The 18,245-nt window shown below is 41.9% G+C and overlaps 1 protein-coding gene across 1 annotated transcript in view; it reads left to right on the forward strand.

The window, feature by feature from the left end:
* The window catches only part of cfap299 (cilia and flagella associated protein 299), a 54,399-nt gene that overhangs the window by 11,620 nt on the left and 24,534 nt on the right, over nt 1–18,245 (forward strand). The window contains exon 3 of the mRNA XM_027028634.3: nt 5,211–5,301. Coding sequence (XP_026884435.1) covers nt 5,211–5,301 — 91 coding nt within the window. The remainder of the gene's footprint in view (nt 1–5,210; nt 5,302–18,245) is intronic.

Below are 18,245 nucleotides of genomic sequence, written 5' to 3' on the forward strand. Positions count from 1 at the left end.
TTAGTTGCCGCTACCAGGGAAATGAGATCTGCCACTGAGCTTAAGCACGGAGTAATTACAAACAGTTGTCAATGTCTTGTGAACTCGATACATTGTTTTCAACTAAACTTGTCCATTTTTGATGTTGTGTCGAAGTTTTGGACTGTTTGATATGTTTTGATTCAGGTTGAGCATGCTCACTAACTTTAGACCATGTTCCTCCAATATGAGAACCCAAGACAGACATGCCTGTGTATCCCTTATTGACAACACTGGAGCATTTTCAGCGCTCTGCACTTTACCTGAATCAAGCTGTAGGGAAGATGATGTGAATCACTGGGTGGTTCTCAATACCCAGAGCATGAACACTGGACATATGTTCATGGAATGAACAGTCTTAAGAGGTTACCTTGCAAGAACAAACTCGCAAGAACACAAGAACCGAGGACATCTATCCATGTATTGCGCAGCACAATGGGCTCAGCTGATTTCCCCACGGAATATCCAAAGGAGTATCGGAAATTAAATAAACGAGTTCTCTGATAGTTAAGTTGCTAATAGGGCTAGCCTTTTCATTGTACCGGTGGGAACTTTCAATGTTCACAAGACAAGAGAAAAAAAACCTAAGACAAATGTATGTAACAGCAAACCATAAGCTGTAGTGCCAGGTTTTTTCTATTCGTTCTTGTCAGCAAGTCACAAACCGCACCCTCTGTTGTCGGAGTGTAGCAAGAACGCATCCGGGCACGTCAGCTGTTCTTGGTAATACAGCTTGGTCAGTGGAAGATGACGCCAGGCAAGAACACAAGGATGCAAGAACATTTATTGTATGTACCTACTACCCACTTTGCAGCTCTACCTTGTGCCTACATTCACTGGCAACGTAACTCAATTTCTCAATCTCATTAGTGTATTTTATTTACAATTACAGACTGTAATTGCCATCTTTTGCCTTGTGCAGTTGGTCAGTCACACTCTTCTGATCACAGGACCACTTCTGACTGGATATAGTAAGGGTGGTGGACTACTCTAAGACATGGTAGTCTCTAGACATGGTAGTCTCATTGAGATTACCATGGAAGAGGGTGTTGTGCTGCTGTGAGTGTTTCAGGTACAGTGATGTTGCTGGAGATTTGGCACATGTCCCTGCTGGATTGAGAATAGCCTGTGACCCAAAATACCCAGCCAACAGTGGTCCTGTGCTCTGAAACAGACCACTGAAAAAGACCTGGATGATGTAACACAAGATGTGCATGACAATAGGTGGGCTACAGTATGTAACTGTCTGTCTAGAAGGTGTTTCTAATAAACAAATGCGTCTAATGAAGTGGGTGTTGAGCATGTGTAAAAATGAAAATGTTGCAATTTTCTATCCAGAATGTTCAGGCTACATGTCTTATGATAACTGTCCTGTAAAGCTACCTTATACAATACTACTATATCCTAAGACATCTCAGTCTTGTGTGTGAAGACAAGGGAGTTTCCGCAAAACAGTTTTGGAACTCAAACCATCTGGAATAGCGACCGTTTGAGCTAAGCACTTTTGACAGGACCAATATATTTCATGACAGGGGTTGGACACTGATATTAAAGTGTAACGTGCACTGTTGGAGCTGGTTTACAGCAGGGAACCCTTCACTTTACGAGAATGGAAAGCGTTGGTTCGTTCATAGAATTACAGGGACGTTTGTGGTGTGAGACACAAACCCTCTTAAGACTTCTCTGTTGTCGTTTCTTGACATTTTTTTCCATCGTGCTAATAATGTCATTATGTGCTTTTTTTTTTTTACTTTTTTTTTTTTTTACTTTCCTTTGTTATTGTGACAGTTACACTGGAGGGTTGTATATCAAATGTAAAGGCCATCTGAAATCCATTTTGAGAAAAAGCTCTTTTTATTATCCTTCACTGAGATTAATTACTTCAGTGGGCTCTTGGCTAGCCCAAATAACTCCCTTCTTTTGTGGTCCTGAATTGACGATTAACCAGTGTTTGTATGCTTAGAAACACAGAATTCATGGGCAAAGCTTAAATAGCTATCATAAGTTAATGTATTTCTTAATATAATCTAAATTACTTTTGGAATGAGGACGAATACCCAGGGTACACGTGCGCGCACGCACATACACACACACACACACACACACACACACACACACACACACACTTTGTAACTTAACTTAACTTCACTCTTTGATTTGACACTGTGTGGCATGCCTTATGTCTAAAACGCCCTTAAATTGGATGTAAATATCCAGGCGCTCTATGCGCAATCAACACCATATTTCAAGGCTACTTAGGCTTGTCTTCTAAGCACCATCTATCATAGGCCTATAAAAGCAGGGGCTGAGTAAGTTGCTCTGAGACCTGCTTCACTAAGCAACCCAATCCGCCGGAAACCATTTCCCCAAACCTTTGTTCTTCCATACACTACATAAAAAGACACGTTTGGCTGTTATTATTCAGCGCTCTCCTGCACTTTGCTGTTTTCTTATGAAAGCCTCAGATCCGCTCTGACAGAGCCGCATCGGATCGCGGTGAGGCGTAATCAAACGCAGGAACGCGCGCGGCTATCTCCGTCTCCATCTCCGCCGCACGTAGCTAAACCGACGCTGCCCGAAACGAACTAGCGCTAGCAGTGTGCCGGATACGAGGAATGGTGCGGTTAATTTTGTTGGACGTAACTTATGTTTTTGTAGAAGCCCCCCCCATGCATTTGTGGCATCTGGCAAGCGAATAAATGTGTACTTTCCAATTTGCTATGTAAAATTGTAATTAAAGCACATCTGTTTGACACTCGTTCTGAAATACAAACACAGCACAGATGTCCGATTTGATTGTTTCCTTATAAGTAAGATATCGACAGAACCCAGAAGTTGTACAGCGAGTTCAAATTTAGGAAAATAGATTACTGAATAATTGTCCTTTTTAATGGTGGTAAACAATAGCTTTTCCCAATTGAAGCATACATTGCAATTAAGATTACATATCAGAGAGGACTGATTTGTTTAGAAAAGCTATTGCTTTTCATGGATTGCTTGGTCGAAAACTGATGACTGGATGTAAAAACACCCACGAAACAACCATATGTACCATATAATCATCATTCAAACTCATACTCGAGAAGTATCCATCCAAATGTTTGTTGGATTGCTTTTGACATTCTATTTTTCAGATCTTCTGTAAACAGTTTGAATCAACTGGAAAATTCTTGGACTGTTTCAAAGACCATGTTGAGGACATTAGCCTACGGTGAACAATGAACCACTTGGGTTCGGGTTCCGCCCAGAGGTGTGCTAATTTTGGCCTCATTATTCCTCATTACTTGTTACATAATGAGAGCCAACCCAGCTGCTCACATGTAGCTGGCTGTCACCAGCTTTCCACTTCTGTCTGCATAAATGCTAAAGGAGATAAATGATTGAGTGCCTGTACATTGCATGACGATTTAAGTAGTGATAGAGTCAACAGCCATCACTGTTTACTTAGCCACCATGACATGTTAGCTTATTCACAATGAGTAACATCAATATTCACAATGAATAATGTCAGTTTTCACAATATTGACACAAAGCTTACAACACTTTTGGTAATTCACTTGTGACATCTTAGTCAGGCTCATATGAAATATATACTGATATATGCCACACTTTTTAAGGCAAGGTCATCTTAATATGATTGCAAAACAGAAGGACAGCATAGCTAGTCTTCATATTGTCCTGTGCCATTTGCACAGGAAGGCTACACATTTGCTTCTTGCTAACATTACAGCAATTGGCATGTAAATGTACATTTATGAATTACAAGCAGCCAAGTCATTTTAGCCAAATAAATGGCAAGTGTGTGTTCCATTTACTTAGACCTTTTCCCCTCATGTTCTTTTCATCATCCAGAATAAACAGAAGAGGGCCCCAAGCGCATCGTGGTCTGCTAAATCCTTTCTAAGTGGTAAGCCCTGTTTGTAAAAGCCCCCCTACCTGTCCCTCTGTAACTTGAGCTGAGCAGCAGAGGATGTCAGTTACCCCCATGGGGAGGAGGGGTTTGGGCAATTCATTAGGAATATTTAGCCTTTTGGCCAGGGCACTTGACTATTGTGTTCATGGGCATTTGCATAATGGGCGGTAAAGTAAATGGTCAACTGACCGTATGCAAAGTCACAGCTCTACAGAATAGCTCGTAAGAGTGCAGCTGAGAGTTTGAATGATAAAATACATCATTCAAAGTGCTCTGGTCATATTTCAGCATCTCCTGACGTCGACTCGGTGATTGTCGTCCCCCATATTCTTGGAAAAAGGATCTGAATGCGATGTAGGCTGTTAAGAGGTTGGACAGGTCACGCTGTGCCCAGCTACCCTCTTCACCTTCCCGTGCACCTCACAGAGCAGTGTGTAAACCCAAGTTCGCAAATACCTGTTTGCTGGCAAGCAGACAGTTCCGCAAGTATGCTGCAGACGTTATGAAAGTTGAGCAAGGCGAACACTGGGTGAATGACAGGGCGCTACTGCTGGTGGTGTCCTGTGAAAGAGGCGAGATGAGCACCAGTGTTTTGTCAGGTGCCGTGGCTTCTGGAGCATGCCAGAGCTTTGCTTGCGTGGCGCTGAGCCAAAACACGTCGAAAGATCGAGCTAAATAATGGGTGAGAGGAGACAAGCCATCCGATAGCATTTCCCCCTGTGACTAATTATCTGTAAATTCCCATTTATTGTTTCTTTTAACTGAAATTGTTTGCTGAGACAGTTCACATTTTTTAACATTTATAAATCAGTTCTTGTTTTTGTATACAGTTCGGCTTAGACCGGCTGCGTTTTGAGTGTTCCATGCTAAGGCACTTGTGAGCCTGACATATTTTTCACATTCCCAGAAGTCACCGTTCTGCAGTTTCGTCATATAAATGACTTTTTAAACCACATTTTTAACTTTCAAGTTGCCACAAGATCCTTTTGTAAATGCAGTATGTAACTAATAATATTTAAATTCATTAAAGTGAATTTTACCTCCTTATTGCAGCTATTCATTCACGTCTTTTGAAGTAAAATGTGGAACTAGTGTGACTATAGAAAATAAATGTGGAACATGTCTTCTGGGTTGGAGTAATTACTGTTATAATAAATTAATATCAAAAACAGTGAGCATCAGTGTGAGCATCTTTAAAAAAAACTTTAACAGAGAACATTTTAGGCTTTAAAGTCTTCTTAAGGAACATTTCAAACCTTTTCATTGTTGACTTTTCCAGGACCCTGGCAAGTGCAGGAAAAGAACTCAAAGATAACTTCCTGAGAGCCCTGGCTGAGCGTGAGGAGGCCAACCGCAGCGGGAAAATGACTGTGAGTACGTTATTACAGCACTCCGTGTGCTACGTAACGGGATTCCCCCCCGAAATATTTGGTAATTTTCATTAGGACAGGAACAAAATCTGCACTGTGTCAGGCTGGGGAGCCTTGAGACCCCCCCCCCACCCCTCAACCCACACCCATGTGCCAACACACATACAAACGCACATACACACACACACACACACACACACACACACACGCGTGCACACATGCACACACGCACACACACACGTGCACACGCACACACACACACACACACACACACACACACACACACACACACACACACACACATGTAAGAAGCAAATCATTCCTAAGTTCATATTTCCTCCTCTATCACACTAGAGCTGATGTCAGTTAAGTTTATGAGCTCTGTGACAAATGCTTGCAGCAGGAATCAGGTAAAAGACTGATCGTATAAAATTCTGAGGTGTAAAATGGGTACACAAGATCCAAGACAGAAGTGAATATCTAAATAGTAACTAGTAGCTCACCCCTGAATGTATAGCCACTATTTGATTTTAGATTAATGGTTCAAATGATTACTATTTCAATTCCATGCTTTTGTTACATGGTATATAATAATATAGTATTTTGTATTGTTTGATTATAATACTTTAAACAGACCAGGCAAAAAAAGCAATGAATTTTTAGAGCAATGAATTACCTTTAGAGCAATGAATTACCTTTGTTACCTTTGTTTCTTAAAAACGTTTGACACACTGCCATTTGTCGGCTTCTCCTCTGTCTTCTGAAAGAACATTGTTTGTCCTGAACCTAGGGCAGAAGGGTCTCATACGGGGGTTCAACCCCTTACACAGGACTAAGTGTTTATTAGCCTGACTGCTTACACTAAATGTCACATGGGTCAAATGGTAACAGCCTTACATGGTTTTAATAAAGCAATACCACTGCAACATGAGGACAAATAAATACAGGGTTAATGGAACGTAAACCAAAACAGCACTGTGACTGAGCGGAGATATACATATCCTCGCAATTTGTCAAGAGAGACTACAAAACATGTTTTTTTTTACATGACCCCCTACCTGCCTCAGCAGTAGCTGTGATTATAAGATCACAAGATGTACGCCAGCAAGTATAGGCACATTCCACAGATTCTCCCCCCAAAATGTTGACTCTGTAAGCAATTTAATGTTATAAGCCAGTGTTCCTGGGATAAAAGACTGACTTACAGCATGTCAATTTTACAAATATTCAGAGAAACCACTGTAACGGAGTCCAAAAAAGGTGTGAATCAAGCTCTGTCTAGTTCACCCCTTCCTGTGTTTATAAATGAGGAACAGGAAAACATCAGTGTAAAACAGCGTTATGTATCAACAATATTATACTGACAGGATCTTCCAGTTCCCCCCTTTTTTCCAAAAGTGCTTCCTCTGATGACAAATTGCATTCAAAATGTTTGTTTTCTTTCTCCCTTTCCCCCTTTTTAAAATCAAGCACATATTTTGTGTTTAAAATGAAACACACAAAAGCATTTAATACCACTCCCTTAGAAGCTGTTTGAATAGCAGACAATTTTAACACAGGCTTGACCCCATTGGGATGTTTGTGGTATTCAGCTATATGGCAGGAAACATATAAGAGTTAGGGATACACTGATATACATTCATTTAATTTTTTATTAAAAAACCCCCAAATATGTATATTTAAAAACTGCATATCTGTATATATCTGTTTTTTCAAGAGTTGCATCAGGTATGCTTGGATCAATGCAGAGAAAGCTATTTAACTTTTGCAATACACAAAAGTGTTGCTGGGGTACCTCTGTGGAGTCCTGGGTCGTAATAAAAGCAGGCTCATTAATGTGGCGTGTGTAATATTGAAACCATTCAGGTGGGGACGGTGGTGGTGGCATGAAGCTTGGATCAGCTCCGTCAGGCTTTAAAAAACCAGATCAGCCCTTCAGACCAAACCAGACCTGTCGATGCGCCACAGTGTTACTCCCACCTGGACTCTAGACATGATCGGTGTGCTGGGACTCCTTTAGACTGTATAAAGAATAGCGAATGCTCTCAGTTACAGAATCACATTACAAAATGTGGGACTGAAGCTTGAAGCTCAATATTTAGACCACTCACTAGAGTAAGCTGCATTGTGGCCCAGCTGAGCTCTTGACATTGGCCAATCAAACATGCTATATAGTGGGTCTTGCTACTTTCTAACACAACTTTTATTTATATATATATATATATATATATATATATATATATATATATATATATATATATATATATATATATGTAAATAAAGGTTAGGAGTGTGCTTTCCTTTTATGCCTCCTCTCAGTCAGACGCTAGCCCTGGACCTGACACATGAGTCCCGAACCATGCCCGTCAGTGTGCAAGAATCAAGCAAAGTAAACTACATGCTAATAACACGCTGACAGCTTTAAAAATAGCAATAAAACCATTTTATGTCTAGCCTCAGGGCAAAACCGGGAACCTTGATTCCAGTCCTGCAGTCACAGAGGCGACTGAATCACCACCATGGGCGAACGTCTTTTTTTTTGCCCCGCATGGCGGCGCCCGGCACGCTGGAGGTGACGACTCCCCCGTCGCGCACGTTATCTGCCCCATCAGCTCCGCTCATGGAGCCTTGAGCTGCGTTGTGCCTCCTCCCTCCCCTTCTCCTGCACCCACCAGTCGCATTGCGAAAGTTTGCACCGCTGCCAAAAGTCACACACAAACAAAAGGTGCACCTGGGCAGATTTGGCATTGTTTACTCTGGGTAAGAAGTTAAGTTTATCAAATCCAGGTCACACCTGTGGAAGGTGCCTCAGGGGCTCCTTTGTTGCACGGTACACATTTGACACAGAAGGCGTGCTAACCTCTGGCCTCCCTCCTCAGCCCGCCCTCCTGCTTGTTTTTTTCCCTCTTTAGCAATAGATACTATGATGTCAGCGTTCGTACTCCCCCTTTCAGTGTTGCCATGCGGTTTGGCCCATCCGGTGATCTCACACCTCTGTGAGGATAAAATGGAAGCCTATGGGACAAGCTTGCGCATGTGGGAAAGCCTGCACCAGTATCAGAATGTGCCCTGGTTTTAAGCCCCAGAGCTCCTACTTAAGATTTTTACATTAAATGAACGCCTTTGATTGTGTTACAGTGTGTTACAGTTAAATCGGGGTTCACGATCTAGTACTATGATGCTGCCTATGGTGTGATTTTTGGGCTGCATGCCTTGTGTACAATGCTACCAAATGTGTTTGCAATTTTAAATTTTTTTATTTTTATAAGAGATTTAAAATTGATATGTAATTATACAGTAGACCTATTAGGTAGGAAATAACAGACACTTTAATTGCTCCTGCCTGAGTCCAAGATGTTGTTTTACAGCACTACTAATCATAAACCAGGCCACGTGGAACCTGGGGTGCCTTTTGTTCTTGCTGAGTTAAAATCTAGGCAACATAAAAGCTGATAATATCTTATCCTCAAATATAAGTCCATTTAAACTTAGCAATAAACTTGTAATAATTTATACACATTGTTCCCTTAAAGTAAACATTGCAGTACCTATAAGAATTGATTTCTTTCCCATTTTAAATAGTATTTTAATTTGAAGTGAGATAAAAAAAACAAACAAAAAAACTTTGCAGTCTTTGCAAAAGAACTTTTAACAAGTGAAGACTTTCTTCTGCATTAGTACTGAAGGCTGCTACACGTGATACAGGCCTTGTTTATCAGCACAAGAGTAAACAGAAGTGAGATGGAAAAGAAGTTTAACACGCACGACAGTTTTATTTTGTCATTACTGCCAGCGGTTTTGATAGGAAACTTTTAAAGATTAGTTGTTTTAGTTGATTGATTTGTTTTTTACACCTAATTCTCTGCAAAATGTTTAAACAAGTCTTTTTTTTTTTCTGAAATCCTGAATTAACTGAATATTACAGGGTTACAATGCAATACGATTTCCTTTACAAAGCGGGTGGTTGTCTTTGGTTCGTTGATCCAATACGATCTGTATCGATAAGCCTGGTTTGTGTATAGATAATAAGGTGGGCAGTCATGCAGTCCAAAGATCACATTTAGCATAGAAATGGAGGAGAAATTCCCAGACGTATAACGTTACAGTTGGTGTGTGTGAGTCGGTCAGTCGACTCTTTGTCCTTGTCATGGCCAGTAAAATAACAATAGCATGTTGGTTTCAAAGCACTTGACCAAAGGTGAAAGCACCTTCGAAAAGAGTCATGGAGAGATATCATGTGACCTCGCCTTGAAAGCCATACAAAGATTTTCAAAAGACTTGGAAGCAGAGGGTGGAGGGGGGGTAAGGTATATGGCCCCCCAGTTTAGCTTCATTCATAAAGTGGACAAAGGCATCTTTTTGCATGTTAAGTGGGCATTTTGCAGTGGGGGGAAGGGGGGGGTGCTCATATAGAACGCTGTCCATGTCTTGATTTTGATTTTGCAGTTAAAAGTATCTGAGATGATCACTGATTGATGCATCTTAACACTCATAATTTCAAATGGTGGGCTATGTCAAGCCTGTCTCTTTTGTAAGACAAATTAATTAAAACATTGAGGATTGAATAATTAGACCAAAGCTTCCTGGATGCGTGTTCAGCGTGGTGCCTCCTGAAAACACCATGCATTTTCAAATCATCTCCTACATTTTGTGCTCAGATGCCTCAGAGAAGCAACTGAAAGTAACTTCATAACCATCACTTTACGGCGACACAGTTGATGTGCCATCCAAAGGACAGTGATGGAATGGAGATCCGGTTTCCCCATTTTCTCTGCAAATATATTTAGATGATTGGCCCCAGTTTGAAGAAGCAGCTAATGAAAACCTTCATAGCTGAAAGTGGAGTGGAAACAAACCCGGCCACGGCGGCGCACTCCACGAGTGTGCGAGTGGGCACGACGCTCCCACATCCACCCCCACCTGCTGCAGCCACCAACACTGAATGCCTGGAAGTTACCGCACTTAATGGTTTCCTCTGCTCCACCCCTATAATGAACCGCTGCGAGGGTTTTCCGAACAATCATCTCAACTACGTGCTGGACAGTTTTCAGAAGAGATGAAAAGGGATACACTTAATCTGATCTCTAAGGGCCCTGGGTTTGGTGTTTTCACTCGATGCATTCTCTGAATAGATGAGCTGAGGGGTTTGTGGTCGCAGGCTGACAGCAGCACAGTGTCTCTCATCTGGATTTGCTCACTGTAAGATATGGCTTCCTAATAAGCTCTGCTTTGTATCCGAACCCAAAAAAAAAAACCCAAAACAAAAATCCTTCTGGGAATTTGTGCATTTTACAGTAACAGGGTTGGTGTGTTATAATTTTCAGTGACACTCCCTTCTCGAATGCTTGTAGTATATTCGAGGACAGAGTGGTGATTTGTCAGACTGTTTCAGTGTCGTGATACAAATGATGGCAGATTCTGTCATTTTAATCATAACTCAAGATACAGTCTCAAGCAGGCAAATCTTCTGACCTAGTTCATAAGTTTAGGCCTTTTATCTTCAGCTTCTAATTGTTAAATATGATTTTTGTTCATTCCTTAGGCTCACCACAAAGTCACAAAAAAGGTTCTATGAAACAAAAGAATCATCAGTTGTCAATGGTTTTCGAGGTCTGCTATGGTGTCCGGAGCCTTCTCCCTTACGCGCTACCTCAGTGGAGACCCCGCGACCATGCGGCTGAAACAGACCCAAGCAACAGCCGCCACTGCTGAGCCCTGTGCCCGCCAACACCGTGCCGGACACGCGGCCCTCCTGTCGGCCCTACCCGTGTGTTTTTCCGCTGCGTTTCTTTTATCATCTCTCAGCCATTAGCTTTTCCCTGTGCACCTGTTTTTATCAGCCCCAGCCATGGAATTCTGTCTCGCCCACTCTCCGAGACCGTGACATTATTCCTGCTACTCCCATCCGCAGCCATCATTCTTCTGGCTGACACGTGACGTGTTCACTGACGTGAACAGAGCGTTTAACCTCTGCACACTGAAGGGTTCCTGGCTCTTCTTCCCGAGGAATGTACACCTGCTCTGCTGCGGCCTACGACACAAATCTGACGTGTTCGTTTCGAATGCTATCATTGCCGTGCAGTCTTGTTAAGAATATTTCACCTGAATATAGCAGACTCGTGGACCAACTTAACCAGAGAGCGAAAAAAAAAGACAAAGGCTCGCCTGTTGTGATTAATTATCTCATTGGGCATTGAGCAAGGGTTCACGCATTCCCTCACGAGTGATATCACGTCAGAGCGGCCACGGAGTTATGGCCGGGGCTCTTGCGCGAACCTCTGCTGCTGGTCAAGGCTGACCATCCAACTGGGCTTCGAAGTGCACAGAGCACATTCTTTGGAAACCTCTTTGTTTTATCACCGCACAGTGGCCCGCTTAGATGTGTATTATTCCACCTGAGTAAATACCGTACAGCATTTCTCCCACATAAGTCCTCACATGTCTCCAACAAGACGGCTTCTCTCACTTTTTCTCACTTTTTTCTCTCTCCCTCTAGCTCTCATTCCTTCTGCATTTGATCAAATAACGAAATCTCCGAACTCTGTCATCTTAGAAGAGCTCAAAGAATCTGAAAATGCTTTTCTGTTTTGCCTGAAGAAATATTATGAACTATGTGAGGACATTTACTGGTGAATTATTGACATAGTTCTGTGTTTTGGCCAGTGTATTTACTTCATTTTCTAACTCGTAGTTTCTAAGGACTTGACACGCCAAATTCCTTAGATAGTTTCATCTCATTGTAATGTATAATAACAGGTGCACAGACGGTCTGCCAGCTTTAAGTACGGTGCTTATGCTGGAAAGTCAAAGACTATTAAATTCATCCATTTAATTTGACACTTTATATTACGTTTTGAAAACACAATGTTAGCCCATTATCGTTCTGCCTCACTTTCAGAGGAAAGTTAATAACAGCAGGTTATTTTATTGCCTTCTTAAACATATCGTATTGTGTATATTTAGTTAATGGCATGTAATCCTCTTTGACACCAATAAACTAAGCCTGTTAAGGATGGATCACAAAAGAGTTTAAGAATTTGATGAGCAATGATATATTGCATTTAGAATGTAATATAGAGTACTTCTGTACTGCCCAGCCCTAACCCTAAACCAATCCCTAACCATACCTGTTATTATATTTATCATTTTATGGTCTTATTTTTGAAGTATGTCCCTGCATTAGACTGAAAATTTATTATAAGCTTTCTATTGTCTGGAATTCATAGGCTTGACCTGTTCAGAAAAGCAGCACTAGATATCTGACTAAAAAATGGTCAACTCCTTCTGGTATGTCTGACATATTTCATTCCTCTTCCTGCACATGCTCTTAAGAGTGAAAATGTCATCACTCTTCTATTGAATTTCACTTATCAGTTTCCTGCTCCCAGCCACCATCTGGCCATGCTGATATCGCTGTGTGCTTCCTCCTGGTTCAGCTTCACCCCCTGGCACGCCGAATCTGGCTTATTTAGTGACATCTTCTCCAGTCAGAGGAGGGCCCACTATCTAACACCTTCGTGCTGACAGCAACAGAAAAATAAACACTTTTCAGTAGCAGGAGCGAAGCGACCGACCACAGCCAAAGTCCCTGTGCTCCTCATATTCAACGAACGGCTTTGGCTAAAATGAAAACAAAGTTTTGCTCAGTACTGGTTCTGATATACTGAGAATCGAGCAGGGGGACAGCATGGCTCACCAGAAGTGCACTTTACCAGCGCTGCTAGTTTTATCGCATTCGACGTAACACTGAGCAGGAACGGGTTTTGATACCACACGACCACACTCTCGCCTACTGGGAAAAAATAAAACATTGGAAGAAACGGACCGTCCAGAATGATGCTTTGGGTCATCGTGGCGCATCGCAGCCTCGTCCAGGAAAGCCCTGTGAAAACACGACGTCCTTGGCCCTGCGGCACGCCGGCATCACCGCTTCTGGGTCTCATCGGCAGCCCCGAGGGGAGCTCCTCGCCGGAGGAGCAGGCCAACCCAAACAGTGTCGTGTTTGAACACCTATTTCCACTGGGAAGGAGAGTGAGGGGGAAAAAAGAACTTCAATGCTTTAATCAGAATCTCACAAACAGGCAGGCCTTTGATATTGTCCCACGGTGTTCATTTATCTTACTTCTCTGAAGGGTGTGCTGGCTTATGTCACTCGCTTTGATCCTTTTTGGAGCACCATGTCGAACATATCTACTTTCTGGCGCTCTACTGATAATGGCTCAGTGTTGCAAAATCGGCTGAAGAAATCTGAAAGCCTGACACATCGCGCTGTCGACGTAGGCAAAGGCCGTCTCCCTGCTTTTGTACAGCTATAGAGCGCTGTTTGTTTTCCAAACTTGCAGCTGCTTCAACCTCCCCGGCTTGTAGGGCTGGGATACTGTATATTATGGTCCTGGGAGTTGGTGGCCCACCGGTATTTTCCTTGGACGAGTCACCTGGTGATGAGGCCAATAACAGCCACAGGTCTCTTGGCAGGTGTCACAGACGAGGGTTCTTAGAAGAACAGAGTCACGGTGCTTCGATCCACAGAAGAGGAGGGAGACTCCCACTCCAATCATGAGGCGCCGCTCCAGACGTGCTTACTTTGACTTCGGGTTATGATGTTTAAGCAACGTTTTAGCATGAGCCTGTGATGCCGCGGAGTCACAGCACCTGGTCCAACAAAGCGGCGGCCCTCCTCAACCTGACGCTAGAAGTAATTAGTCACGCCAGGACCTGTGAAGCTAAGGCTTTGACACGTGTAATTGTGTCACGTGTAATTTGACACGAGCCTTTAACCCAAAGACAAGTGGCTGAATATCCTGGGCATCACAAACAGCCATGCTTTGTGCTTCACTTTAGATATAGGCATCATCCTAAATGAAACCAGTGTCCAACTCTAAGAGTTTAGTTCAATTATAAACACCTGTTTTTTATGAGGACACCTCCTGATGTTCCAAGGTATGGTGAAGACGGAGAGTACTGCTAGCCCAATAGCGCTTTGTTGGTCAGGACTAGAATTAGTGGCAGTTTCCTGTTTAGCACGTGATTTGCACCAGGCACCTTGCAGTGTTTACTCTGAGGCAGCCCACGGTCTTTGAAAGGTAAGATTCAACAAGTGGCATGCTTTCTCTCCGGTGACACCTTCAGCTGCCGCTGGCCAGCCTTGGCGATCAAAAAACTGACGCTTAAAAAAAACAAGCCGGCAAAGGGAAATTTATGAATAGCTTTCCAATTACAGGCAGGCTGACAAACGTCTGGTTAGTGTCATAGCGTGGCGGTCATTACAGTCTTTCAGTCCCTAATGGCTGCAGGTGGGACATGTTAGGCAGTGAACTCACTAGCACTTATCCGTTATCACTGCACATCACCAAGGTCGCTTCAGCAACTCTTATCAACAGTGGCTAAACCTTGTTATCACTGCACAATAGCGAGGTCCCTTCAACAACTCTTTTAAGTCTGTTAATTTATTTATATGTACCATGAACTGAGTTTTGTTTTTTTTTTTGCCCTGGTTTTGTCACAAATGAAAAAGTCCCATCTTACTAGAGGACAGGATATGCATTGTATGTGTGTGCATACATTTCTGCATAAATGTGTGTAAACTCTATCCAATATTTTTACATGAAATTACTTTTGACATCACTGTGACCCAGTGTGTTTTACCGCAGAATGTGCAGCATGCATTCTTGCTTGTTGTTCACCCTATTTTAGTGAACAGTTAAGCTGAAATTATAAATGCATTGCTGCTTGGTTTTCAAGCCACTTTTTTGTTTCCTTGTTTAGTACCAAATTTTCTCTTTTGAGAGAAGCTGAAGGAATAAAAAGGAGAACATTCCAGGTGAGTAACTGCAGTGTACTCTAGTAAGAGATGTAGAGATTATTGAAAATTCTAGTAGTTTCCAGAGAAACATAACATTTCAAGCAGAGGTCCTTCATCAACAAAGAATTAGTAGTAGGATGGAGATATATATATATATATATATATATATATATTTATATATATATATATCTTATGCTATCTTATTCCATGCTATCTTATTCCAATTTGGTGATATATATATATCACCAAATTGGAATAAGATAGCATGAATTAAGCTGTAGGAATACTACAGGAACTATACACTTCACTTCTAGACAAGTTCTGCTAGGGAACTGTTTACACCACCAGTCAACAGGAAGTGGTACTGCTCGAAGAGGGCTTAAACAGGAGCCCAATTTATACTCAAGGACTTTCCTTAAAATAGCCTGTTATTAGGGAATATTTGTACAGTCATGTCCAAAGTATTCTGTAAGGGATATGTGAATAGTGTGAACTTACCAATTTGGAATGTATTTATTTCGAGTTCATGGTGTCTTTTAACACTATACCGTTTACTCAAGGGCCCAAAATTGGCCCTTTTTTTTTCACTTGACATAAGGCTCAAATAAGAAGCGGCCCTTCTAGGTCAGTTGTTCCACCCAGCCCATTCCACCCCCACCCCCCCAATTTCTGACCACACTCGACTTCTTTTTGCATATCAGTGTCTTTGAATTCCTCCACTTGCGTAAGCATGACCACAGAGCTGCCACAAAAACACACATCCAGGCATGCTGAGCTATCACTTTTCCAAAATGTCACACTGCAGCTCACTTCAGCCTTTCCGACACAAGCCGACTCATTTTTCCCCCTGGCAGTGTTGACAGAATGAAAGGCGCGTTCCCAACCCAGCTCCTGACAAGCCAAGCGGCAGCTTTGCGGCCCGGCTGGAGTCTTCTCGTGACTTTCGCAATGAAACAGACGCAGCGCGCATATCCAGCACATCCCGCTTCCATTCCAGCCCTGTTAGGTGGGCAGCAGGGGTGGGACTCTGGCTGAAAGTTGCCAGGTTACGCCCAGTTTCCCCGTTAAATATCGCACTCATAACACTGTAATTATACGCTCGTTATATAATTGCATCATTGCATTTTACTTGTCATGCTCACTGAAATATTGATTGTTGTCATAATTGTTTGTTTTATGTTTAAAAGTGATTTTCTTTTTGTGGGTTTGGTCATATTGAATGAAGTAATGTTTTCAGTCTTAAATACAGGGCAAACCTGTCATCCTACTTAAGCCTATCGTACTCTTCAAAAGGCTAATCATATCCTTGTTTCCTTGCTGGGTTTATTTTTGTACTTTCAACCTTTAATTACCAAACTAAGAATCAATCTTTAACAGGTCTCTCATTTGTAAAATTGTTTTTGACCACTGAAATTATTAACTGAGTTTAGCCTCCAATAAAATCTTGGAATTTGCAAAAAACACATTTGTAAGTCCTTACAAATAAGGGAATAAAGTGCATGGTAATATCAGATTGTTTAACCCCTGTCTCTTCAGTTTAAATTAGACATCCCCCCCTGATGATTCTAGTTTGGTGGTACTGATCAGAATTATATCTTAAAAAACATTGATCTTGGCTGTCTAAAGTAATTTTTTTGGAACTTAGTCAAAGTAAGGGGAAAGAAAAATGACATGGAAACAATATGAGAGAGAGAGAGAGAGAAAGAGAGAGAGAGAGAGAGAGAGAGAGAGAGAGAGAGAGAGAGAGAGAGAGAGAGAGAGAGAGAACTTTAGTGTTTGTTACACATAGGAAATAGTTTTCCTTTTTCATTCTGCACCTGCATCTTTTTGTGCCTGCAGGTTACTCTTGATGAATTATGCTATACCAACTGATCTAAACATTAATTACAAAACATTTATTCTGTGATTGATTTGGAGCTGTTAGTTCTTAAATACATTTCGGCTTGATCCATAAAACTTTGTTAGTACTAATGCATGCACAAAAGTGTTCAATCTGAGGTTTTTTTTCAAGTATATTCCACTTTCTTACTGCACAATAAGAAAGGAAACAGTTCCTACATAAGCACTACCCTTTGCAGTTCGTAACTTTTGCGAGTTATCTTTTGTAAGCAGTGTTGTTCACAGCTGAAGCAGGGTGTATCAGGGATGGCGTAGCAGGAAAAAGGTTTGCGCATTGTGCCACACAAGTAGATATTGGATTAGTCACTAGCTTCCACTGCTCTGCCGCTTGTCATAAATAGCACTGACTGCCGACCACAGAAAATGTGGTGACCAAAAAAAAAAAACCCAACAACTCTGGGTTTTACAGCATGTGCTTGAGTTTATCCATATAGACCAGTAAACACTATATCAGCCTTTCTTGGAAACATGACATTAAATAGCTTGATGTAATTATATTTCTAAGCATCTTTTGAAGCACACTGCTTGAAGTACCCTGCGGGATGCTCATCTTTTCCTGTTTGCCTGCATTTTCTGCACAATGCTGTCTTCAGGTCTTCAGGTGAAAATGCGAAAATCCACTGCACTTCAGAGCTGGAGAAAGCAGGAAGCTGTTTGGAAGTTGTAAGGGGATGCTGTCTTGCATCCCCCCCATGATATAATATGCGCATGAGCAGTAGTCACCAGACTAAATTTTATGTACACGAAGATGCTAATGGTTGTTACATTTTTTTCCCAAGATCTTAACACCGGTAGTTTGAGATTACACTACTTCTAAATTTCAGCCTTAATTTTCTTGGATCATCATCAGTTCTTCCTGGCCTGTTAGAATGTCTGCACACAATTGGTAATGATCCTTGACATGAGAGCATTTGACGAATACATGTTCTCTTTTGGCCCCGTAGCAATTTCTTCGTCAACTTGTTATGATATAAACATCCAAGGGTGGAAATGAATCTCCACCCAGTGCTTTGAAGACATGTACCCCCCCCCCCCCCCCCATTTTTCCTGCTCTTTTCCCATTAATGATTAGGCCTAAAGCAAGTTCTCGGCATACTGTGAACTACAAGATGCTTCTTAGGTATTCTGACTAATGCCCTTGGGTTACTGGCCATTACTTGTGCAGTCGAGTAATTGAATAGTAATGCCCCTCTCAAGAGTTAAGCCAGCTAGAAGCTTTATGCACCATTTTCGCACCATTAAG

Source organism: Electrophorus electricus, chromosome 5, assembly GCF_041902795.1.
Source record: "Electrophorus electricus isolate QZ-2024a chromosome 5, ASM4190279v1, whole genome shotgun sequence".
Taxonomy (NCBI): Eukaryota; Metazoa; Chordata; class Actinopteri; order Gymnotiformes; family Gymnotidae; genus Electrophorus; species Electrophorus electricus.